Source organism: Centroberyx gerrardi, chromosome 18, assembly GCF_048128805.1.
Source record: "Centroberyx gerrardi isolate f3 chromosome 18, fCenGer3.hap1.cur.20231027, whole genome shotgun sequence".
Classification (NCBI taxonomy): domain Eukaryota; kingdom Metazoa; phylum Chordata; class Actinopteri; order Beryciformes; family Berycidae; genus Centroberyx; species Centroberyx gerrardi.
In genome coordinates this window covers 10,471,376-10,495,648 of record NC_136014.1, presented here as the reverse complement: position 1 = coordinate 10,495,648, position 24,273 = coordinate 10,471,376, and the positions used below count along the sequence as shown (strand labels likewise).

Here is a 24,273-nt window from a genome sequence, read left to right as displayed (position 1 = left end):
CAATAAGAAATCAATAGGTGCTGGATAAGTAGGCTCCTGAAAAAACGGGGAGGGGAGGCTCAGCGCTGAATGCGGTGCCGCCGGTGCGAGAGGAGTAAGTGGAGCGGACGCATTCTCTTCTCTTCCCGGTCTCTCGCTTTCGGTCTCGCAGTGTGTGTGTGTGTAAGTGGAGAGAGAGAGAGAGAATAGCACTGCCTCACTCTCTGTGACACACACACACACACTCTCTCGCTGTGCCTCTCTCTTTTTCTCTCTCGCTCTCCTATCTCTCGGAGCCAATCAGCGCGGCACAGAGGCGGGTGACTCAGAGCGGCGGCGAGCCCCACAGACAGGATGTTTGGTTGAGCGAGGGAGAGAGAGAGTGAGAGACCCCCTCGCAGAAATAGTTCAAAAAATCCCTCAGACACTCCCTCTTCGCACACATACACACAAAGGCTAAGGAAAAAAAAAACAGGAAGTGATCTCACTGCCCGCCTGCCCACCCCCCACACACTCCCCCTCCTGCTCCTTCCCTCCTCCACCAATCCCCGGGGCAGATTCCCTCCAACAAAAGAGAGCCGCAAGGAGAGAGCGAGTGTTGGAGAGGCAGAATGACAGAGAGGGTGTCAGATTACAGCTATGGAATGGGGCAGGCAGGCTGGGTCCGGCTCCTCCTCCTACCCCTCCTCCTCCTCCTCCTCCACCCCTTCCTCCTCCTCCCTCTGTCCCGCAGATGGTCGATGCGCTGATAATCGGGTCATGTGACTAACTGGGCCAGTGGACCTGCAGCTATCAGCTCGGCTTAGAGACCGAACTCAGACATAAACACACTGTCACGCCAAGCCACTCCGCAGCGAGAGGGAGAGAGAGAAAAAATATCTGCAAACACCTAGGTGCATGTGCTCCCTGGTGAAGTGTGGGAAGTGGACGCTATCTGCTGCAAAATGTAATGAAAAATGTGTCGCCTGTGGAGAGATTTGATCTGTTTCTCTGCAGGTCTTTGCCTCTCTCTCTCTGCACCCCCCCCCCCCCCCCCCCCTCCCCCGCCCCCCTCTCTTCTCTATCTCTCTCTCTCTGCCTGGGAGATCAAACACACTTACTCAGCAAAGTAAAACCGCAACAGAAAGCACAGGGCTCAAAATCTGCACTGAGATAATGCAGGTACATATAACCATCTACAGTGTCTCGAACAGGAATCTCATCCCCGCGCAGAATGTTATTTGCATGCAGCATCAGATAAAGGGAGACTGTTTTTGTGTTGGGCCTGTAGAGGCAAAACTAGACCTAAACTTCCAAAATGGCTGTACGGCAGGACTCTTCTGATAACACGGTGTTAAAAGGGGTCAAATGAGCAATATTTGTTCTTGGATTTCTAGGACCTTTAAAGAACCTTTAGCCAATGTTGCGTATTCATGTTGGGACATCAGGAGAACAGACCGCATTGAGCAATAACAGCAAACAGAGCAAAAGCAGAAAACAGATTTTCCACAGAGATAATTCTGATGCAGTTAGCACAGCGTATGCCTCGTTCAAGTTCACTCTTGGCTCAATAACCGTCCAAAGAACAGTTTGACTCAGCCCTAATGGTTGCCCACAAATACTCCAGGATATACAGTATCTCTCTTGCTGCCTCCTCCTCTGTGTTTTATGCTGTTTTAAACTATTACAGAGTACAGGAAATACATTATGACTCAACTTCTTTTTTCCTCTCTACCCTTCACCTCTCTTTCTCTCTCTCTCTCTCTCTCTGTCTGTCACTCTCTCTCGGCTCTTTGATGTTGAAGTAGGTGACCTCATTAGAAAATCCATTTAAGACATTAACTGCATATTAATTTCCTTAGATATCAAATGGAGTGACTTTGGGGCAAATGAAAATAGGAATCTGGTGCCTGAGTGATAACCACTGTCATTCAGTTGCAATGGTTGTTTGGGATTTTTGATGTGCGGTGCTCATCTACAGTCAAACCACTGGAGCTCACTGACTAAACTGTGCTGAACGGTGGCGGCTTATCGGTTCCTGCTTGCTTTGCAATCAGAGGCTGGATTGACACGGTAGCTGCAAATCAAGACTTTTGTTTTTGCATATTTTAACAACCACATGTGAGAGAGAGAGACAGAGAGAGAGACAGAGAGAGTGTCTGTGTGTGTGCGTCCTCTCTCACCTCATGGTGGTGTATCTGGGCCTGGAGTTCCTGTATGTTATTGGTGGAGACAGGCCGGTCCTGAATGATGCGGTGGGCTTCTTCTATTAACCTCTGGAGGTTCCTCACTTCCTGTTCGTACTGCTCGTACTGCACCACGGCCTCCTGGGAAACAGAAAAAAAGCATGGAAAGGTTGAGGGGGCATCATTTGTAAAACCTTAATAACATGTGGTATGACATTTTATTGATCGGTGCAGGGAAATTCTCTTTTTCTCTTGCCCCCCTCCTCAGCAGGGAGGCTTGGACCTTGGTCCTCCAGTTGAAGGACAGTCTTCCTACTCACTATTCCACCCTGCTGCCCAGATGTTGATTCCTTATATGTCTCACTGAGTGTGTTTACATGCACACTGCTATTCCAATATGTTCAAGCACTCTGTTTGAATGTTACACCAATATAGCATTTATAATAATAGGATAAGCTTATATCCAAATACTCAAAATGAGATGTGTTGATATTAGTGGGGTAAAGAAGAATGTAACCACCTTATCCAGTTCACTGTTAGCTTCTGCAGTCTGTGTCAGCTCTGTTTCCATGGTAATATTCAGAATATTCTGTTTGTTCATGTATAGAGGTCTATCTGGGTTCAAGATATGAAGATAAATATAAACAGCCTATCCCAAATATGACTTTAACAGGGATATGAGCCAGTATCTAGAATGCTGTGAGCATATAAACACATTCATTGTTTCAAATCTCCCTGGACGTGGTTAAGATGGTTAAGATGCTTTAGGTGTTTGCACCCCAGAGAGGCTCATTTCATTGTTCCTCTAAAGACTAATCTTCACTAAAATGAGCTTAACAGCAAAATGAGTCCAGAAACAAAGGGTGAGTAAATATTACTGGTTGGATGGGGGCAAAAAGAAAACCCCAGACCTTCGTGAGAAAGCTTGTTGGGCAGTTTCAGCACCTAGAGGAGCATCTGCTGCAGCGAGTCAAAGTGGAACCACATAACTCTTCTCACAAGGCAACAAGCGACTTTCTATACAGCTCAACTGCCTCTGTGTAGCAACTGTAAACTATTACATTACACCACTTGTTGGTGGGCAGATACATTACTCTGTGCATTACAGCGCAACTGTGTTGAACATTTGTAGGGCAACTATGTTGTGTAAATGGTGCACATATCTTTGGGGATCAAATATTACATCACATGTTCCCTATGTGTTCAGTGCTCTCATATCATCTCAAATGAACGCACAAGCACACACATAAACACACACACACACACACACACAAGCTCTGGCCCCATATGTTAAAGGTGGTGATGTGTTTGTTCTTTCTTATTTTATCTCTTGTGTTTAACTGTATTAGTGTCGTATTTTCTCTGTTGAGCACTTTCTGTTTGTTTAAAGCACTGTTATGCTAATGTAATTATTTCCCATGAATGAAATAAACCATTATTGTAATAACATTTGCAATTAATAGTGTAATAATCCTATTAATGCAATACATAATAAATAAATAAATACATAAATAAATAAAATGTAATAACAGTTGCCTACCAAGCTACCTAAAATTCAATCTTCCTGGAATAAAACCCCAAAATGTATTACTTTAATGGGAAATTATTATACTATATTATATTTTATAACACTATTAGCTGCAAATTGTTATTACCCTCATGATTTATTACATTAATGTGAAGGTATTACATCAACAGCTGTAACAAGCACTTTACAAATAAATATGACTTGATGTGCCAGCTGATCAGCAGTACATTTGCACCGTGAGGACTGCCCCCTACCTGCAGGATGTTGCACTGCTGGATGGTGGTGTGCTGCAGCTGGCTGGCCTCTTGCTGCAGGGTCTGGGCTGTGCGGCAGATCGGCAGACTGGCCACTACCTCCTCCGGCAGCCGGAGGGCGCTCTGACACCGCTGTACCGCCGCCACCTGCTGCTTGAAGCCCTCCATCTCCACCAGCAGACGCTAATAAAGGAATGAAGGGAGATGTAAGGGAGAGTTGGAGGGACTGCTGGTTGTGTAATGAATCAGCAGTGTGGTCAGGATCGCTAGTTTTAAGTCAGAATGAGTGTAGAAGGAGTTGAGGCATCAGTGTGTGGATTTTATATCTGTAGACATGTATGTATGAATTCTGTGTAAAAACTGATTGCAAATAAAGCATTTAAAATGTGTGTGTTTGTGTGTGTGTGTGTGTGTGTGTGTGTGTGTGTACCTGTCTGTGTGTGAGCTGCTCCCTGAGGCTGAGCCTGTTGAGGTCGGGGGAGGCGAGAGTGACCTGGACCTGGTCTAGAGTGGCATGGAGGCTCTTCACCTCCGCCTCCAGACGCAACATGTCCTGAGGAGAGACAGGGATGTAGCATATCAAAGGAAATCACAAGGGTTAGGGGAGTGAGGGTCATGAGTACCTCAGTTTAGAACAAAACTCTTCATTTGCAAATACTAACTGACCTAGATGTGGTTCAAAGGGAAGGCACTAAACAATCAAATCCAAATAAAAGGTCTACAGTCCTACACTGGCTGTCCATGGACATTTTGCCCCACCCCTAAAAAATCCAAACACACAGCAGGAATTGTAAACAACAGACAATGTTATTAGCGATCATTAGCAACAGACTGCCATGTGGGTGCCAGCTGTATGGCAACAAGATTAGCGTAACAGATTACTGCCACACAAGCCTACAGAGTCAGCAGAGGAACAGGCACGCCAGCATAGTTGATACTGTAGTACTAGGTAAACGGCCATAAGGGGGCACTGTGGCGTTATATCTCTGTTGTATGTGACCCACTGTAAAGTGATGGGCTCCTCTTATTGTGCACCAAAATTTCTGGAATTTATGGGATAACATTAGCAACACTTCTTGAGAATATTAATGCTAATGAGGCTGATTTGATCTCACTACCCAAAACTGATTGAGTGTCACTGATGTTTGAATTGGGTTCGTTCCTGAGGCCTAATTAAGAGTGTATTTATTATTTATATTTATATTATATTTTCCACTGTATTTCTGCCTGTAATGCCTGAAGCGCCACAGGACTGCAGTTTTACCTTAGCTGCGTCCTGCAGACTCTGGAGGCGAGTCTTGGCACTCTGCTGCAGCTCCTCGGTGCGTCTGCTGAGGTGCTTCACCTGCTGGCTCCACCCCTCCGTCTGCAGCACCTCCCCCAGCTGCCCCTCCCTCTCCCCCATGGCCTCCAAGTCGCCATGGAGACCCCGACACTCCCGCAGCAACGCCTGTTACCATGGGAACATGAATTACAAGTCAAGAAGAAGAGCCTTTTGTGTTGGGCAATTATACTAATTAAGGCCGGTCAATATACATGGCATGCCATAAGAGATCATATGAGGTTCTGTGTGAATCTGATTAGCTGTAATGTTTTGCGGTGTTTACAGGTTTAGCAGGTTAAATATAAGAAATATTAATTAATTAATAATTAATATTAATATGAGAATAACATTTAAGACCATTTTTCCACCAAAATAAATATAAAAAGTGGAAAAAAAAGCATGCATCCATCAGAACATAACTCTAAATCTGCATTACTTGACCGATTGCCCACTAGAACAGCAGCTCCCTGGAATAACATCTTCAGACATTTTAAAGACATGCACACACCCTGCTGTGTGACTCATTAAGACTCTCACCTGGTGTGCTCTGATTTGCTCCTGCAGCTGGGAAGCAGAGCTCCAGATGATGTTACCAGTGACCAGGGCCTCTGCCTTTTCCGTCCAGCCCAGAATGAACGACTTCATCCCCTTATATTCCTCCAACTGCCTCTCCGCCTGTTCACAACAGAGAGAGGAGGCAACCACAAATGAATGAATGGAGGGACTGCCGGGAGGATTAATAGATAAATTAATCGCTAAATCAAATATAGTGCATTTTCATTTATTAGGCCAAAATGCAAAAGAGTCAAGATTGGAAATTTGTCTTTGTCTTTATGGGTTCTATATATGAACAGGACAGGCATGGTGGACATGAATGGCTGTCTCACCTTCTTCAGTCTGTTGGCCCTGTCCTGGGCCTGCTGTGTGGTGTGGCGCTGCACCTCAGCCAGTTTGGCCACGGCGTCGCCCAGCTGCTTACACAACAGAGGGTTCTGCTCCCCAAACTCCTGCACCGCTACGCCTAACTCTGCCAGGGAGCGACCGCAGCCCTCGCACTCCTCACAGAGACACTGGAGAGGAGAGGAGAGGAGAGGAGGAGGAGAGAACATTATTAATCAGAGGGTGACAAGGTGAGATAAGAAAAATGCAGGGTAGGGGAGGAGTAGTGAAGTGGGGAAATATCAAAGAGCAAGGGGAGTCAAAGCAAGAGGAAATATTGAAGAGTAAACGTCAGTAAACCTCGCACCCCATGTGGCTATCTCTGTCTGTTTGAACTGGAGATGTGTGGCGTTTTTTTTTCCACAGTGTAGGCTTTAGGGGCCTCTTAATAGAGAAGGGCAGACGGGAGAAGATAAGGGAGGGAAGAAAAGTAAGAGGAGAGGTGGGGTAAGAAGAGGGAGGAGAGGAGGAAGGGGCTCAGACTCCCATCTGGAAAACTGCTCACAAAAGTGGGTCACTATTGAGGGCAGAATTCAGCTCATGCCATTCCAACACACACACGCGCTCATTAACCTCAACATCTGCAGAATGAATAGCCGGTTTAACGAGGGCTAATTGCTTATTAATTAGTCAATCTGTCTGGTTGATTACTTTGGTCTCCTCTCTGGCCTCCTCCAGGTCGGAAGCCTTGTCTCCCAATTTCAGAGAGATGGTCTTCAGCTTCCCCTCAATGTCCTGCAGTCTGGAGCTGAAGTCCTCTTTCACGTCTCTGGTCTGCTGCACCTCCCTCTCCCTCGCCTGGACCTGCAGCAGATGGTGGAAATAGTCAGTGTCAAATACTACTAATATAGTCATTCTATTATCTTAACACTATTAGGTACTCAGGAGGAGCACCTCAGTAACAGCCGGGCTCTGTGTATTCATTGGTTCGCTAGTTTGTTTGTTTGTTTGTGTGTAACGCTTTGCAATACGCACTGTTTAGGAGAATTACGGTATGTGCATTCACTATAATGCTAACTGCATCCAGGAGAGGGTACCTGGTCCTCAGCGGAGCCCAGGGCCAGAGCCACCTCAGCCAGCTGCATGCTGAGCTCAGAGGGCAGACCGGCCTGCAGCTCCTGGTACTTGGACTGCTGCAGCTCTGTCATACGCTCCACACTCTGACGCCTGCTGATGACCTCACCATGCGCAGTCTACAACACACAACAGCACACCAAAGATTACAAATCCAAGTCTTATTAGTGATGTGATACCTTATTGATTCCCAAAGAGAAATTCTCTTTTTGCTTGCTGTGACTTGCTGAAGGGCAGTCTCCCTACTCACTCCGCCACCTTGCTGTGTGCTTGTGTGTGTATGTGTTTGTTTTTGTGTTTGTCCCACCTCTAGCTCTTGCAGCAATGAATCCAGGTCTGCGGTGGGACTCAGCAGTAAGCCACGAGTGTCTTGGATCCAGCCTTTGACCAGGCCCAGCTCCTTCTCCACCTCCTCTCTCTCCCTCAGCTCCTGCTGCACCTGGGCCCTGCTAGCTCGCACCTGCAGCACAAGGCTGGACAACACAGAGAGTTAGGAGATGATTGGAAATGTTTCACTCCAAAATGGGATTACAAAATGATTGCTAGCATCAAAGTAAAGCACAATAAGGGATACTATTGCAGTTATAAAGTTATAAGCCAAGTTGACACCCTTGCTTCCCACAAAAAAAGTTGTTTTTGAAGATAATCAGCTGTGTGTTTGAAATATGGACTGATGAATTTTAGGTCAATTTTTATATTTTTTCCTCACCTCTCATATTCCTCCTGCATGCTCCTGATCTCTTGCAGGCATGGCGTCTCCTCCCGTCCATTCTCTATCTTTCTCTCCATCTCCTCCTCCTCCTCCTCTCCTCTGAGGCTGCGAGTGTGCTGCCCCAGCAGGGCCAAGACGGACTGCTCCCTCTCCACCTCCAAGCCGAAGGAGTCATGGTACTCCAGCAGGCTCTGGAGCGCCGCCCTGGTGGCCGCCTTCTCCACCGTGCTGTCTGGGACACGGCCATGGAGGTCTATGGACACCGAGCGCACCTTCTCCATCTGAGGGACGGAGAAGATTATGGACGAGGATTCAGGTTCAACTTACATGTTTAATGTCCACAGGGTAAGGGAATCTTTACCATAGCATGATGCAGTAAATATATGGTGAATAGATGACTGATAATGTTGGAGAGAGAGGAGGATCATTCCAGTGGGCTAGTATATCTGCAATGTCTGAGTATCTAAGTAAGAAGGCAGCTTCTCCATTTGATGGACAGGTATCAATCCCAGAGAACAGTATTATTGCTCATATATTTCACTGTTACTCTCTCTAAGTCTTATCTGTATTCCGTGTCACTGTCCAAGGCAGAAACCAGAGTCAAGAGCGTACAGAATGACATCATGTCCATCTGAACAATGGGGCCACAGAGAGCCGGTGGACAACAGGAATTTGCCACATATAAGGAAGTGAGCATTTCCTACAGTTTGACCTCATTTCCTTTTAAGGAACAGTGCTTTGTGGGAATTGTGGTGAGTTGGAGGCTGGTAGCTTTCATGCTCGAAATAGGTCAGAGGGCGGGAAAATGCTTCACGACACAGCTTTTTGGCGGGAGCGTACCACTGGCTTGAAGCCTAGAATTACATCACAGTACACCCACCAGTATTCAGTTGCTGCTGTGTTTGACCTAAATCTACAGACGCAGGAACACTTGACTGTTGTAATAGTCTGCTGTAAGATCCATGTAAGCATAAAACAGCTTTGTCAGTAAATGCAGGCAGTTTAATGGAGTGGATGTATGTGCGTACAGTTAGCATTAGCCACCATACATATGCATGCATGAAGACGCATTCACTCACATATGTGCTCACCCATGCAGGAACATATGGATGCACACATAACACCCACCCACACACACACACACACACACACACATGGGTACAGTCAACAATCTATCCATCATCTCTTACCTTCTCAGTGAAGTTCCTCCACTCCCTGGCTGTATCCTCCAGTGCCCTCTCCTGGGCTCGGGCCACACTGCAGAGCCTGGTCCAGCGTTGCCATAGCGATGACACAGAGTGGCTGGTGACGGCTTTGCTGGACTCAGAGCTGACCTGCTCTAACTCTGCTGCCTTCTCCCTCACAGCAGTTAGAGGCTCCTCAAGTGTATCGATCTCAGTCACCAGGGACTACAGAGAGGGGAGGGAGAGAAGAGGAAAACGACTTTTGACACTTCACAAAGTGAAAGTCGACAACAGATGCACACCAGTGTTTCCCACAGAAATGTATTCTTGGCAGGGAGGGAAAGCATTTAGACCATGGGACACTAAAACTCTTCACTGAAACCAATGTTAATTCTTTTAGGTGGGTTGGCAGCTCCTTGATGCAGGGTGAGCCAACCCACCAAATCAATGGTAGGGAAACTGATACAAACACAGAAGTGAATAGGAAAGAATGCGCTAATGGGGTACACAATCCAATGTTTACATATTTAGCTGCATCCACTGCCAACAGACTCTAAAATGGGAGGAATAACCTGACACTAACAGCCACATGAGCGATAGCAGCACCTAGTGAGGTAGCTGTATACTGCAAATATGCAGATGACGGATTTTTATCTCTGCATTATGAGTGGCAGACAATTTCCTACCTTGTATCTCTGACACTTGTCCTCTGCCTCCTGGATATTGGCTGCTTTAGCTGTGGAGAACATGGCCATCTTGCTTTCTGCCTCATTCATCTGTCCAACCAGTGTCTCTCTCTCATGTTGGAAGGCGCTCCATAGAGCCACACAGCTGAGAAAAGCATACAAATTACAGATTACCACTGAGTGAGATTTAATATGAAAATATGTAGAATATAAACATGCCAACTGTATTCATACATCACCTGGTCCCCACACATAAACATGCACAAACATTGGACATCTGAACACATACAGAGACACACACCTCTGCAGAAGCTCTCTGTGAGCATCCAGTTGCTGTTTGACTTCTGCATTTCTCAGCTGCGTTGCCTCGACTTTTTCTCTTAGTTTCCTCACCACTCCCGGTCCCACACAATGCTCCAGCAGAGGATCCAAGGTCCTCAGCTCCTCTAACCCAGCTGTGAAGGCCTGTTCCTGGGCTGAGATTTCGTCCAGCTCCCGCACACTCTCAGTCTGGTTCTCCAGCTCCACTCCCAGGCTGGCCGTCTGGAGGAAAGCCCCGGCACAGTCCAGCCATTTTTGGGTAGACTGCTGGGATAAGTGGTGCCTCTGGACTAGGGAAAGGGCTTCATCCACAGCCAGCTAGGACATACAGATGATGGTCCAATAAACTTCATTTCTTGTTTCTTTATTTCTCTATATGAAGGGTTTCTTTCCAAAAACTATACATCCATTGTGTGGCCAGAAATGCACACCTAAATACAGCTGGTCCCATCAGCAAAAATGTTACAATTATATACGCTATGGCCTATTAAGTTCAATAATATTTCATTGTGAGTGTTACTTTTACATCAGTTATCATTTTGTGATAGTAGGTGTCACTTTTCCCAAATGGTAGATACCTCATTTTGGAATGTGAGTTTTCGTTTGTCCTCTCCCCAAAATGTCACAGGTCAAAAATCCCCTAATTAGGGAATGGAGTAAGTGGTGAACCCTCTTTCTCTCCATTGAACTGTACTGATTGGAAAGTCTCTACTACTTTACTCTAACTTTCACTATTATTCACCATGAACCACAGCGGAGGGAAGCTTTTGGGATATGGTATTTAACCACTTTAAATCCCCATGAGGGTTATAAATTAATCATCACTTAAGTACTTATTCAAACTTTATGGCATCTCTGGAATGGTCTGTCAAATGTTTCGGTTCAGCTCCCCTAAGCCTATTAATATTGATACTATGGGGGAACAGGGGAAGGAAAATAATATTCAGTAGGTTCAAGTCATGAATGATGGATCAGATTCATGAAAAGTGGAGGATTTGAACTTCCCCATTAAATTTCATTACTTTAAGACCTTTCGAATCACTTTAAATACTTTGTATATGTGGAAAGAACAGACAATTATGAATGTTACTGTGGAAACTCACCTGTTTAGTGTTAATTTCTTGTTGAACTTCAGCTCCCAGCTTGGCCAGCTCCTGTAGTTTCTCTTCTACATAGGCTGGAAGCGTCTCCTTTCTACTGCTAAATCTCTGCTTCTCTCTACTACCCAAAGCATCTCCTACCCTCAATCTGCTTTTCACTTCCTCCTCCACCATTTTCAGTCTCCTCACTTCCTCTTGTACCCGCTCAACTTTGACCTCTGAAAGGGTCAAAGACTCCTCACATTTGTCCTTAATATTCCTCAGCCACTCCAACACTTTGTCAACCTCTCTTGTGAAATCTTCATTCTTTGTGATATTCTTTTCACTTTCTGCGATACAACTTTTTACTTCCAACCGTAAAGACTGCAGTGATTTTTGCCTCGAGGTAATTTCCTGGATGGCAGAAGGGTCAAAGTTCAGACCAAGGCCTTCAGTTTGTTGATTACATGCTTCTACCTGAGAGCTTACACAATCCACACTTGCAAGCAGCGAATAAAGACTTGTTACTCTATCCATGGCACCTTTGCTTGTGTCTGACTTCAGTCTGACCAGCTTCTCTTTCACACTCTTTAACTCTGAATCCAACTTGGTTGATACTCTGCTGTGCTCAACCACTGTTTTCAATGAATCATCTAAGTGTTTCATTTTCTGATCAATTGTCCTTTTCAGTGTGTTGTGGAGGTCGACCAGCTGCTGTGTCTCTTCCGCTCGGCATTGTTGGCCCCTAGTGAGAAACCCCTGGTTTTTCCCATTAAGTTCTCTCACGGCAGGGCTAATATGAGACAGGCTTCCGTTCAGATTTCTGTATTCATTATTTAGACGAACAACTTCCTCTTCACCGATACTGATAGTCTGCTTCTCCAGATTGTCATACTGCTCCTGAAGTTCCTCCAGTGCATTACGAGTGATATCAAAGAAAGTGCTAAACTCTTTTCTCTCCAGGAGTACTTGCTGGACCCTGTCTCTCTTCTCTTTGGCTAGAGCTAGGATGCTGTTGTACTGCTGAGGCAGGGCGTTGAGCCTCTCATCCAGGTAGCAGTGGTCTATCTCGTTCAGAGTAGGGAGGATCTCCTGGCCTATTCTTTGGACGATGAGGAGGAGGTTCTCGTACTCTGAAGCTTGTTCTAGGACATTCTGAAAGTTGGACAGCTGTGTTTGCAATTCCGAGACGTCATCGATGTTGGTTAAATTGATTTCAGGGAAGGTAATGGCATCTGCCCGTCTCAACCAATGGCAAGTCTTGTCCAGGTCAACCTGGAAGTACTTCCTGGAGGTCAAGGCTTTGTCTAAGTCTGTCAGACGCTGGGTGGTCCTCTGCAGGGCCATCTCAAAGACCGCCTGTAGCTCCTCCAGTCTCGCCAGGGTCTCCGTTCTCTCCTTGTCAGAGGCATCTCTCTCCAGCTCTCGCCCTTGTGCCCAGAGAGATGCCAGCTCCCCTTGGTACGCCCGTAGGCCACTCTGGACTCCCCGACATGCAGCAACCTGCTTGGCCAGGTCTTCAGGGAGGAGCGCTATGTGGTCGTCTATCAAAGCCTTCCTCTCCTGCTGCTGGACCCAGGACAGCGCTCTCCCCAGGCCATGGAGGAACTGTGTCCTCTCTGTGAAGGCCTAGAGAAGAATAATAAAGTATTACATATTAAAGTTCTATATTTGTGTAGCAACTTAAAGTATGATCAGTAAAATGTGGGTTATTTTCAATTTGTTTCTCTAAGGTTTTCACCTGGCTGCCAGTTCAGAAGAAACTCAGGGCCTGTATGTCATAATAAAAAAGAAAAACATCCAGCTGTCTACCTTACTGAGGTACTTCCTCCTTTGGGTCACCCGAGCCCCCAGAGCCTCCACCTCGGTCTGGGCTTGTTCAACGAGCTCCTGAAGGCATCTCTTCTCACTCAGGCCCAGCCTGGAGGCCACAGCCTGGGCCTCGCTCACTGCCTGACCCAGCAGCTGCTGACGAGCCTCCAGTTCTACACACACACTCAGGTGGTCGAACAGGAAGCTCTGGGCCAGATCTGGGGGAGGGCTGGTTTTTAGGGCAGAGGTAAGAGCAGGCCGCTGCTCCTCCACCCACTCCCGGGCGTCCCTCAGCTGGGTTTCCACCCGCGACAGGTCCTCCAGGGTCTGTGCTGAGTCCTGGATCTTCTGCTGAATCAGGCCCTCAAGCTGGGACCAGCGCTGCTCCAGGTGTCCCACCTGGGGAAAGGCAAAGAGAGAGTATACAATTGGGAGAGCAGCAATGAGTTTGCAATAGTGTATGCTCACAAAATTTCAAAAGCATAGTATTAATTAATATGGTAATATTTTTATATTAATAACATCACCTTAACATCTTAACATCAATTTCTGTTTTCTGTTTATGATTTATGATTAGCACTGTCTAATTGTAGCATCAATACACTCATGTCAAGATATAGTTAGAACTACGAGAGTAGAGATCCACCTGTTGCTTGACCAGCTCCTTGTCCAGCAGGCTCAGTCGGGGCAGGACGGCCTGTCTCTGGTCCCTCAGCTCTTCTAGAGTTCCTCTCTGCTCCTCCAGGTCACTGGACAGCTTCTTCAGAGCCTCCAGATGCTCACTGGTGCTCTCTGTGTCCGCCCTGGGTGCACACAGACATGGGTTGAGGGATATCAGGCTTATAATTTGCATTGTACAAGAGAAAGTGATGAATAAAATTGAAATAAAGACTATTCTGCCATCATTCAATTCAGTGTTCTCCTTAATGATACATGCAGCATGGAGAGAAGTAGATAGCAGAAGGAATGGTGTAGTTCTCTGAAAGGTTACTTTAACAAGGCTTATATGCACATGGCCAAACATCTCCTAGACAACGCAACGGCTCATGATCACACCACTGTCACAGGAAAAGTACAGCACTTGCCTAAAGGACAAACTCTCCTTTCTGTTATTAGTTTCACATATAATCACATGAGGACACATGAGGATAGACACATACTGATCAATATTCTAAAGAAAGCAGATAGATCCAAGCCTAAAGCAAAGACATACAATGGCACTTTTCTCCACAGAAAGCAATGAGCAAGATGGCTGCAAGAAGTTTGTGTATAACTTCTATATATATATGTACACACATGTAGGCTTGTTTTCATAAAAACTCACATAGTATTCAAAACTACAAGGATCAGGAACACAAAAAAGCAAAAAAAAAAACGTAAGAAAATGCAAACATCACATCCCCCCCAAAAAAGGCTGATACCTGGCCAGGTAGTCCCACTCCCTGGACACTTGGTGGAAGAGTTCCTCCACAGCCACCACGCTCTCCTGGTACTCCCCGCTTCGCTGCATGTCCTCCCCCCGCTGGGCCTCCAGCTCCTCTGCCCTCTGGCCCAGCTCCGTCCAGCTCCTCCTCAGACCCCCTATCTCCTCCAGGGCAGCGGAGTCCTGTCCTTCAGTCAGCCCAGCAACGGCCTCACTCAAGTGGGTCACATCAGACTGACGCTCCCTGATCATCTGGAGGAACTCCTGCAGGATAGACATGATGCAGAGTGACGACATATGAATGTGTATTTACAGTATGTTAACACTCAATACATATTTCACACACTACTCACAGTCACGCTCAATTTTGAGATTTGAGTCTAGTTATCTATTTTTAAACTGAAACTTCAGTCCCAAAAAAAGAGCATAAAACCCTCAGACAGACCTGCGCCTTGTCTAGCTGGTTCTGTGCGATCTTGGGCTCCAGTTCTGCAGGTCTTCTGGCGAGGTTCTGGAGCTGCTGCTCTGTCTCTCTCAGCTGGACCTCCAGATCTGCTTTCTGCTCCTCAGCGTCCCTCCAACTGTCTGCCACCTCCTCACAAAGCAGCATACGCTCCTCGATCTAGACACAAAGAGTTTAAGGCTTAGGGGTTTAAGGCTCTCCACAGCTGAAGACACTCATAGGCTTTTGTCCACCAAAAAAGTGCTTTGTTGATCATTTGAATTAACTAATTATGACCCTAACAGCTGAAAAATTGACCACATTTTAGTTAACACATCTACTTATTGCAGCCTACAAGAATATCATTGATATGTGATGTGATAACTGACCTGGAGTTTGACCTGCTGGATGTCTGCTGCGGTCTCTCTGACCCTCGGCTCTGACAGGTCGCAGGTTGAACACACAAGCTGGAGGTAGGTACTGGCCTGTTCCTGCAGAGCCCGCTCATGCTTCACCTGCCAACAATGAAGCCATCACAGGTGAAGGACTAAACCTACTACACCATTCCTACTAATAGGTTTTTCATTAAATGTTCATCCATATCTATCAGAGTTGTGCCAAACAAAGTAACAATATGTCTAAAAAGAAATCAATAAAAGCAACTAATTGATTATGAAAGTGAACTAAAACCCTTGCATCTACTAGCAAACTAACTGTAAGAGGTGGTTTTGAACAGTAGGATACTGACCTGCTGTAGCGCCCCCTCCAGGCTGAGAGGAGGATGTGCGGGGGGCTCTGGTTCTTCTGAGACAGAGGTCAGCCAGGTCTGACACTGCTGCAGAGCATCCTGCAGACTCACATGTCTCTCTAACTCACGGTCCAGACTCTGATACACCTGCAAGGAACAGACGGGGAAATGAAAGAGTTATCAGCATCAATCTCATATCTCCAAAAAGTCAACTTTTCAGGAAATCAACCTGAGAAAAACACTATTCAATAATGGATTCTGAACAAGTTTCATGACTTTTATGGTCCTGAAACTCACTTAGCATATAACTGACTACTCACGTAAGGATCAATTCAAGTAAGAAATTCAAGTGGATAAAAAATGTTTTCTACTGACAGCAGCAAAAAAACATGTAATAATACAAATACTAATATAGACAGAAAGAAACAGGAAAGGGTACTGAAGAAAATGCTGCACAGCTCTGAACAACACTAGTACACACCTATCAGTATAACATGCGCCAAAGACACACACAGATTAAAAACCATTAGCTTCAACATTCCAACGAATAAAGAAATCCCCCTTGATGTCATTAAACTATACAACCCTGACAAGTAAGCAGTTATGCTGCTGTATTTGACAGGTGTTGAATGTGGAGGCGTCCATGCCCTACAGGGGAGAGCGAAACAGCAGGGTCTGATTGACAGTGTTAATATGAGAGCCCAAGGGGGAGGGGCGGTCATTGACAGACATGTGTTGGCACACTGCCTGTCAGAGTTGGCAGAGGCTAGGAGGTTGGCAGGGCAGCAAGGGGGCGGCAGGATATTAGAGCCGGGCCGGGCGGGGACGAAGTTGGCAGCCATCGTTAAGACTGGAAGCGCAGTTGTAGAGCCGCCAGCAGCGTGGCAGTAGAGTGTGGCTGGATCACACAATGCCAGATTGGATGTGCGAGCGGAGGTGGTGCGCTGGGAGGTGAGCTATGATGACAGACTAGAGGTTGCCAAAATGACAGAGCGGGGCTGGATTAGAGGGCTTGCCAGATCTACTGAATAGCGGTGTGTGACCATTTTTGGCTCGGGCATGAAAAAGTGGAGTTGACAGGGGATGCGTGGAGATTAATATGGGGAGATTGAGAGAGTGATTTTGGCTGGTGGAGTCCGTCTGAGCATGGCTGCTGTTGAGCTCTGCTTTGGCAGCCTTAATTGGTTGTGCCCTCTACATTGGCAGAGAAGGGCCGTCTTGAGAGGAGGGCTTAGGTGTCAGAATGGGTTAGGATTAAGTGGATGCCTAGGCTGTTGGAATATTAACAGCAGGGATATGTAGAGTGTGTGTGTGTGTGTGTGTGTGCGTGCGTGTGTGTATTGTGTGCACATCCATAGATGCATGTGTGTGTGCATGCAATTCACGTATATGTCTTACATGTCTTAAATTATACATGTGCAAAATCCATTCCTCCACTTACTCTACAAGTACAGAATACAAGTCTTTCTCTTCCTCCCTTCCCTCCCTCCCTCTTCCCTCCTCCTTTTCCTCCTCCACCTCACTCACTCTCTGCGCTGTGCTACAGATGGCAGAATAGCTGTCTCTGGTGCCTTGCTGGTGAGCCTGGACCTGCTGTCTCAGCCTGCTCTGCACACGCTCAGTGCAGCCTTGCACCAGGTCGTCTCCTCGCTCCTTCAGGCCTGCCAAGCGATCCTCGAAGCTGGCGATTTCCTCCATAATGGCCTGGGGAGGACAAAGGAGCCAAGCAGGCTGGGGTTAGTGAGAGGGTCTGGGGGTGAGGTATTAAAAGGATGAAAGCCTGTCCAATGATCAAGGACACTGGGTATCAGAACAGACTGACACCACACAGTGTGGTCAAGTGCCATTAGACAGGCCTGGATGGATGAACTTGAAGGAAGGTCAAATCATTCAGACAAGAATAGTGGTTATCTGCATTTCGGTTCGACCAATATGGGTTTTGAAGGTTTAGTCCAACACAGATATTTTTGGATTGAAACGCACAACAGCTAATATTTCTGCAGATATTCAATTTCTTTAAATTTGACCATTTTCATGTAAAAGACATACAGTAAACTGATATATTGGTCTAAGCCTAATCTGCTAAATGCTGGTAAATGCTGTGAAATTTCAGTGAAATCAAATGCTATGGTAAATCAAATAAGTATAAGAGTATAAATCTAATGCACTAATGCACACTGTATCAAATGTTACAGACTGAGCTAACAACAGCACTATTCAATTGATGTGATTGGTCACCTTGTGCCTGGACAGCTGTTGAGTGGCTGCCTCCAGTCCGCCGCCCACAGTGGGGTCAGGGGTCACCATCCTGCTGGACATCTGGAGCAGCCAGCGCTCCACTTCCTGGAGCTCGCTGTGGTAAGCTTCCTGTTCCTTCACCTGGCTCTCCAGATTCTGCACATGGGCCTGGGTTGCATAATGCACGTGGGTGAAATCAATAAGGGATCATGGCCTTTGCCTGGATTCATCTACAAAGTCTATTTCATGGAAAGAGCAAGTGGTCCAAATATTTTGCACACTCAGTATATCTTGAATAAGCCATCTGAGCCCGAGTTCTTACCGTGGCGGTGTTGCAGAGTTCGGTGTAGTCATTGTGCAGCCTGTTCATGTTGTCTCTGATGGAGGGGTAGTGAACGGAGGCCAGGAGAGCTTCTCCCTTCTCCACCACTGACCTTACAGCTCCATCATGGGACTGAACCATCTGCAACAGGGCCTGAGGGACACAGTGAATAAGATGTTATCAGTCTGAATCACAAAGTGGGACTGTAACAGAGAAAAACGTACCGCCTTTGCTGCATGCAAAGTTATGTAGTACAGCTTTAATAGTAGGCTCTGTAAGGCATTATTAGTTTACAAACAGGTCAGGTGTTGAGGTTGAGGAACCACACAGAGAGTTGCTGCTGTACCTTGTACTTGGCCAGCTGTGCTCTCCGCTGGTACAGCTCAGCCTTGGGCTCCACCGGGGCGCTGAGCAGAGCCCTGGTCTCCACCAGCCACTGGGCCTGAGCCTTGTACCGGTCCTGGAACTCCTTAGCTAGCAGCACCGCCCGCTCTAGAGAGCTGTGCTCCTGCCTCAGCCCGCCGGCCAGCTCCTCCAGCTGGGCGAGCCGCGCCTCCACCTCCCCTCCTAAGCCCTCGGCTCCGATCTCCTCCAGGAAGCCTGCTGCCCGCTCTGCCCGCTCCCTCAGGGATTTCAGGAAGCCGTGGCCCTGTTGGAGTTCAGCCTGGAGGGTCTGGACAGCAGGGAGAGAGCAGAAATACAGACTCAGCATGGGTGCATCCAGTATGTTATAATCATTGCTTTAAACGATAGGATCTTGAACAAGAACATGTTGCCCGCTGCTGAGTTAGAGACAAAGCAATACAAGGTCACCTACTATGTAGTTGTGTAAAAAAACAACAACAGATATCCTCTAAACTGAGGAAATCCACTTATCATATTGTAGAATGGAAGATCTGTGTGTTAAGATGTAGAGCGCTCTACATCCGAACACAGTATCACTCATTTCTTTGTTCCTTCACCTCCAGCGCTGCCCCAGCCACCCAAGGCCGGCCTGGCAGTGTGTTCGGAAGGCTTTGAACCCATCAGGTAGGCTGACACCTGCGTGCTGAGACGCGGAGAAGACCGAGCGGTCAGGGTGTGGAGAAACCACGGTGAATAATATGAAAGGAGGACCCAATTATAAGGACCCTTAACAGGCAGCAGTAGCAGCAGGGGTTTCCAGGGCAACCAAAACACACACACACACCCACACACACACACAGAGACTCCACTCGATGGGACGCCATCTAGCTTTCATCATCAGTCTATTATTGCCTGAGTAGAGAGGAGCTTTACACTGCAACAACCCCAGGTCTCCAGCTACTGCTGTTGATAATATAATAACAAGATCTGTGTCTGTCTGCACACGTCCATGGTCCCCGTTTCATATGAAGCTGCAGGCATGTTCATTACTCCAATAACAATGCCAGCATCCCTGCATTATGGCTATGAGACACTCAATATATCCCAATATCATACAAATGTGTGTTGTTAATAAGTGAGCTATATTGAGAGTCTATAGTAAGTATAGTTAGTCTATAGCAATAGCTATGTGCAGCAGATTAATTTCCCTATGGCTCATTATTTCCTACACATATTGAAACACCTGCTCTAGTCTCACACCTGACATTTAATATCCTTGTTAGCAACATCTCTACATAATGTATTCAAGTTGTGAGGATCTTGTTAAAGCCAGTGGTCAGTAAGCAAGCAAAATGGTTCTTCAGAGGCTGACTGTGGGCCATATGGTGCATTACAGATCCACCACTATTTGAAGGACCATTCAAACCTCTAAACGGATCTTCATTTTTGTATGAAATTTGTTCAGTTCAGCACCTGGTAGTTCCATAAAGAACCAAAAGATAATTCAATGGTCTTGCCTTAAAACAACTTTCAGAGGTTGGTCTCACAATCTGTCTTTGGATAAAATCATGAATTGATATCACACTATTGAATCTCTACCATACTGGCTGCTGATAGGATAAAACTAAGTAGATCAAAATAGTAAACCCTCTATGGTCATTACAAATTTTCTTTTTATACAGGTGATTTCAAATATTTATTGAACTCTCAGAAGCTTATTTCTAGCACCATGAAGGTTTTATGTAGAACTGTTTGAGTATGATTCTATAGAGAACATTTCTAATAGGGTTCTCCATAGCACCAAAAAGAGTTATGTTATTGCAGAAGCCAAAAGAACCAATAACATCTTATGATTCCATCAAGGTCTGCTACACTGGAACAATTCTTTGGCTTTGAATGTACCTGCACTGTGTCTTGTCCGCACTATGAGGTTCTGCAGCTAGTGTGTCCTGTATTGTGTAACTGTCTTGTAATGCGTCAGCACCGATTAACCAGGTCGAATTCCCTGCACCCATTGCACTTGGTGAGTAATAGCGATTCTGATTCTTATTCTGCATCGCTTCTCAAGCTCTGTCATCTACTACAATGCATCTACTGTGACACTGTGTGTTCCCTGAGTTCTATTATCGACTGGCATGGAAGAGATACCGGAGGCAGGACATTAATTAAGGTGACCCTGTGAGCAGTCTATTTGCCATGCTGTCATTGTCTCTCTGCTCTGAATACATGGACTGAAGCATAACAGCAGCATAATAGTTCAGTGTTTTCCCTTTAATTCTTTTAACAGTGGTGTGTGTGGGGGGGATTTTGCTTTCTTTTCAGCAGCTGTCCATGTTTCTGTTCCAATGTTTGATCTAGTGCCATTTGTAATGCTAATACAACTGTATTTTTCTGATAACAACTTTGAATGTCAATGCTGACCTATGCTTGTTTATGTGTTCTGGGGGGAAACCCAAGCTGCATTACAGAAATTAACGGGGGCTCGGGGCAAAATTGCCCTTGAAAGTTTATAAAATGCCTGTGAAATTAAAAATGAGGGGGTAAAAAATGCCCCGATAATTAGGAGCACATTTATTTTGCATTTTACCCTGTTCACATTTTTTTAGTTGAGTTGTTAAATATTCACACATGTATGTGACTACTGTCCCCCCGTGGGCCACCAAAATTTTCATAAAATTACATAAAATACATAAAATTTTCCCAAAATGGGGCCAAAAAATGCCTTCTGAAAAAAATAAATTTCTTACCCTGCTGCATTATCACATTGCCTTAATTTTCACATTTCTTGATGGCAAATGTCTAGCTGTGGTTTGCCGACCGCTGCTGAACGACAGTTGCGGAAACAGTGGTCACACTCTTTTACAATTACAACTCAGTGTTAAATGAGGCCGCAGTTCAAGTAATAGCCCTTGGCATTGCTATATTGACAACTGGTCCTAATGTCAATGCATAATCACCCCAGCTCACTGAAGCGCCTTGGAGTTCTCGCTACAGGAGAATGACTAAGTGGCGGAGCGCTGGCGTGTCATCTGCAGTGCGAGCAGGACACATGTGGTGACAGCATGTCTTCTGTCCCTATGCAGAGACCGAGCATCGATCCAAGACATGGATTACCGCAAAGCCCACACCAGATGACGTACTGGAGATGTCTATATGTGTGTGTGTGTCACTGTGCATGTTTGTAAATGTGTTTTTGTATATGTATGCAAGCGAGACAGACAAAGAGAAATGAAGGGAGATAGCAAGGCACAAAGAAAGGAAGAGGAAAAAAATGCATGAAATCACTGAGGCTCAATGGATTTGAGTTTGCTGCAGCTTGTTAGTTAGCACTTTGTATGGCCTTTGTGATATGAGTAGAGTGCTTGAGGAGAGAAATGTGTGTGTGCGTGTGTGTGTGTGTGAATGTGTGAGCATGCATACACGCGCGTGTGTGATGTGAAGCGGTAAGGGCACCGCATCAATTACAGTGTCTGTGCCAGCAGGCTCCTGACACCGGCGCTTCTTCATCCTCTGCCTCACAGTGGGGGGTCTCTCCCGGCTAGCGAGCTTCCTCTAATGCGGCACCCGCTTTGTCTTCATAAAGAGCCGATCGATACACACATACTCATCCAATCCTCTTCATACTCAATATGAACTGTGCCAAGCAAACTATAGTGGTGATTTTCTTTTTATTGCAGAGTCTGTGTGCGTGTGTGTGTGTGTGTGTGTGTGCGTGCGTGAGTGTGTGTAAGCAGGGCTATTTCCCACCAACGCCCATTTGACACAAAGAGAAACTGTTACAATTGTGTCAAAATGGAGAGTTTCTGTCTGTCTGGAATACTATCCAAATATTATAGGTACACTGAATGCTTCGCTAGCTTTGCAGATTGTCCATGCAGATTTTGCTGGCTAAGCTTAACTGCCAGAAAAAAATCGGTACACTTAAAGCTTTGATGGTACAAACAGGTACCTTATGCTGCTTGGCAGAAGAGTAGATTAGAAAAGGACATTTCTGCTGGCAAGGATATTGGACTCAGATGAGTTTATGTTAAAAATGTTCCACTACAGACTGGAGTCTTGCAAGCTCATCAGTTTGCTGTAGCACATTACCAGACGTCTGTACAGATTTGCTGCAAACTGTTCAGGGAGCTGTACCGGCTGCAGCGCCTTGTATCCAAATGTCTCTCGACATATGGAGGTCCGGAGGTGTGAGTGTAAAATTTTAACCATCCAACCACAGGTGTAAAGACTGTAGAGACTCGTGTAAATAAATGCGTACCTCTAATTTCTTCATCTTTTTCTCCATGGCAACCCGGTCCAGCGGCTCAGAACTGTCAATCGCTGTTCTGAAGTTCTTCTGAGTCGAGCTGAGCCAATCGGAGAAGGACATGCAGAGGTTCTCCGCCTCTTCGATGCTCCTCAGCTCCTCCTGTAGCTGCTTGATGGTCTCCTGAAAGATGATTGGATAAGAGGTCAGGGTGCGAGTTTTTCAAGGCTGATACTGATATTTTTGTTGAGGAGAGGATATTTTATACCAATATTCAATATCATTAAATTCAGTATTCAGTTTTTACCACCAGAATTCTATTCTTGTCAGGGTGGAACGCCTCTGAAACAGCATGAAGACCATCATGTGACACTAAAACTCTCCATTGAAACCAATAGCAATGAATTCTTTAAGGGTTTGCAGCTCTTTAAGGCACCTAATCAATGGCAGGGAAACTCAACTTTTCTCAACTAGAACACAACCTTTAAATGAAGAATTAATGTACAAAAACATTGTTTAACAATTGCATCAATAAATAAAATGTGTAAAGAAAATAAGATTTAATTACAGGTTTTATACACTGTTTTTATGTTGGGATGGTCATATCGGCAGTGGACCACATGACTGGCTGATATCTATATATATATTTAATAAAAGGCCAATATTGGCTCAATATATTGGCAAACCGATATATTGGTCTAACCCTAGTCAGCAGTACATACCTTTTCATAGTATGAACATAGTTCATAGTGTGAACAACCTTGCAATTGCTGCCTTATTTTAGTGGCAGAGGTTATCACTGTTGCTCAGATAGACTCCCACAAGTTTAACTCTGTTTGGTCAGGGGAAAATCCAGAAAACTCCGTCTTTGAAAGTCTGTCTCCCTTTCTTTGAAGGTCTGACATGTGTCCCAACAGCGTCTTACTCTGGCCAACAGGGACCAAAAGAGCTCTCTGATCAGCCATCAAAACAGAAAACATCCATTTTCCCTCCCCTTTCATCTGCTGAATGTCAATAGCTTCACTACAGGGTGGAGAGGGATTTTATGTTTTGACGCATTATCCACTTGACTGAGATTTGGAGTCAATACCGCTATGAAGATGAGGAGGGTTTCTTGCTGGTTTTGACACATTATTCACTCAACGTGCAAATCCCGTGGTGAGAAGCTCCAATTAGCTGATAGTGCTGAGTGCACACCTTTCCTGACAAGACAGAGGTAACAGCTTTCCACCTCAAGCCCATATGGCCCCCACTTCACACAGTATAATTACAGGCATCCATGGAATGAGAGGGAAATAGACATTGGAGAGGTAATGCTGTGTGTTTCGGTATGTGTGTGTGTGCGACTGTTTGTAAGTATATGCATGCTTGAGTCAATTTTGAGAGGGAAAGGAGGTGTGTGTGTGTGAGTGAGAGAAACAAAGTGAGGGAGGGAGGGGGAAACACACACAC

The 24,273-nt window shown here is 45.7% G+C and overlaps 1 protein-coding gene across 1 annotated transcript in view; it reads right to left on the bottom strand.

Annotated features, from left to right (window-relative positions):
• syne1a (spectrin repeat containing, nuclear envelope 1a) overlaps positions 1 to 24,273 on the bottom strand; it is a 133,699-nt gene that overhangs the window by 47,032 nt on the left and 62,394 nt on the right. The window contains exons 66-90 of the mRNA XM_078290084.1: positions 22,834 to 23,004; positions 18,577 to 18,903; positions 18,231 to 18,383; positions 17,909 to 18,076; positions 17,198 to 17,374; positions 15,671 to 15,817; positions 15,312 to 15,437; positions 14,926 to 15,102; positions 14,479 to 14,744; positions 13,704 to 13,860; positions 13,058 to 13,456; positions 11,270 to 12,874; positions 10,147 to 10,484; positions 9,846 to 9,990; positions 9,166 to 9,384; positions 7,973 to 8,256; positions 7,571 to 7,736; positions 7,227 to 7,382; positions 6,841 to 6,993; positions 6,138 to 6,320; positions 5,788 to 5,925; positions 5,191 to 5,376; positions 4,357 to 4,479; positions 3,927 to 4,109; positions 2,142 to 2,285 (exon numbers count right to left, since the gene is read on the bottom strand). Coding sequence (XP_078146210.1) covers positions 2,142 to 2,285; positions 3,927 to 4,109; positions 4,357 to 4,479; positions 5,191 to 5,376; positions 5,788 to 5,925; positions 6,138 to 6,320; positions 6,841 to 6,993; positions 7,227 to 7,382; positions 7,571 to 7,736; positions 7,973 to 8,256; positions 9,166 to 9,384; positions 9,846 to 9,990; positions 10,147 to 10,484; positions 11,270 to 12,874; positions 13,058 to 13,456; positions 13,704 to 13,860; positions 14,479 to 14,744; positions 14,926 to 15,102; positions 15,312 to 15,437; positions 15,671 to 15,817; positions 17,198 to 17,374; positions 17,909 to 18,076; positions 18,231 to 18,383; positions 18,577 to 18,903; positions 22,834 to 23,004 — 6,291 coding nt within the window. The remainder of the gene's footprint in view (positions 1 to 2,141; positions 2,286 to 3,926; positions 4,110 to 4,356; positions 4,480 to 5,190; positions 5,377 to 5,787; positions 5,926 to 6,137; positions 6,321 to 6,840; positions 6,994 to 7,226; positions 7,383 to 7,570; positions 7,737 to 7,972; positions 8,257 to 9,165; positions 9,385 to 9,845; positions 9,991 to 10,146; positions 10,485 to 11,269; positions 12,875 to 13,057; positions 13,457 to 13,703; positions 13,861 to 14,478; positions 14,745 to 14,925; positions 15,103 to 15,311; positions 15,438 to 15,670; positions 15,818 to 17,197; positions 17,375 to 17,908; positions 18,077 to 18,230; positions 18,384 to 18,576; positions 18,904 to 22,833; positions 23,005 to 24,273) is intronic.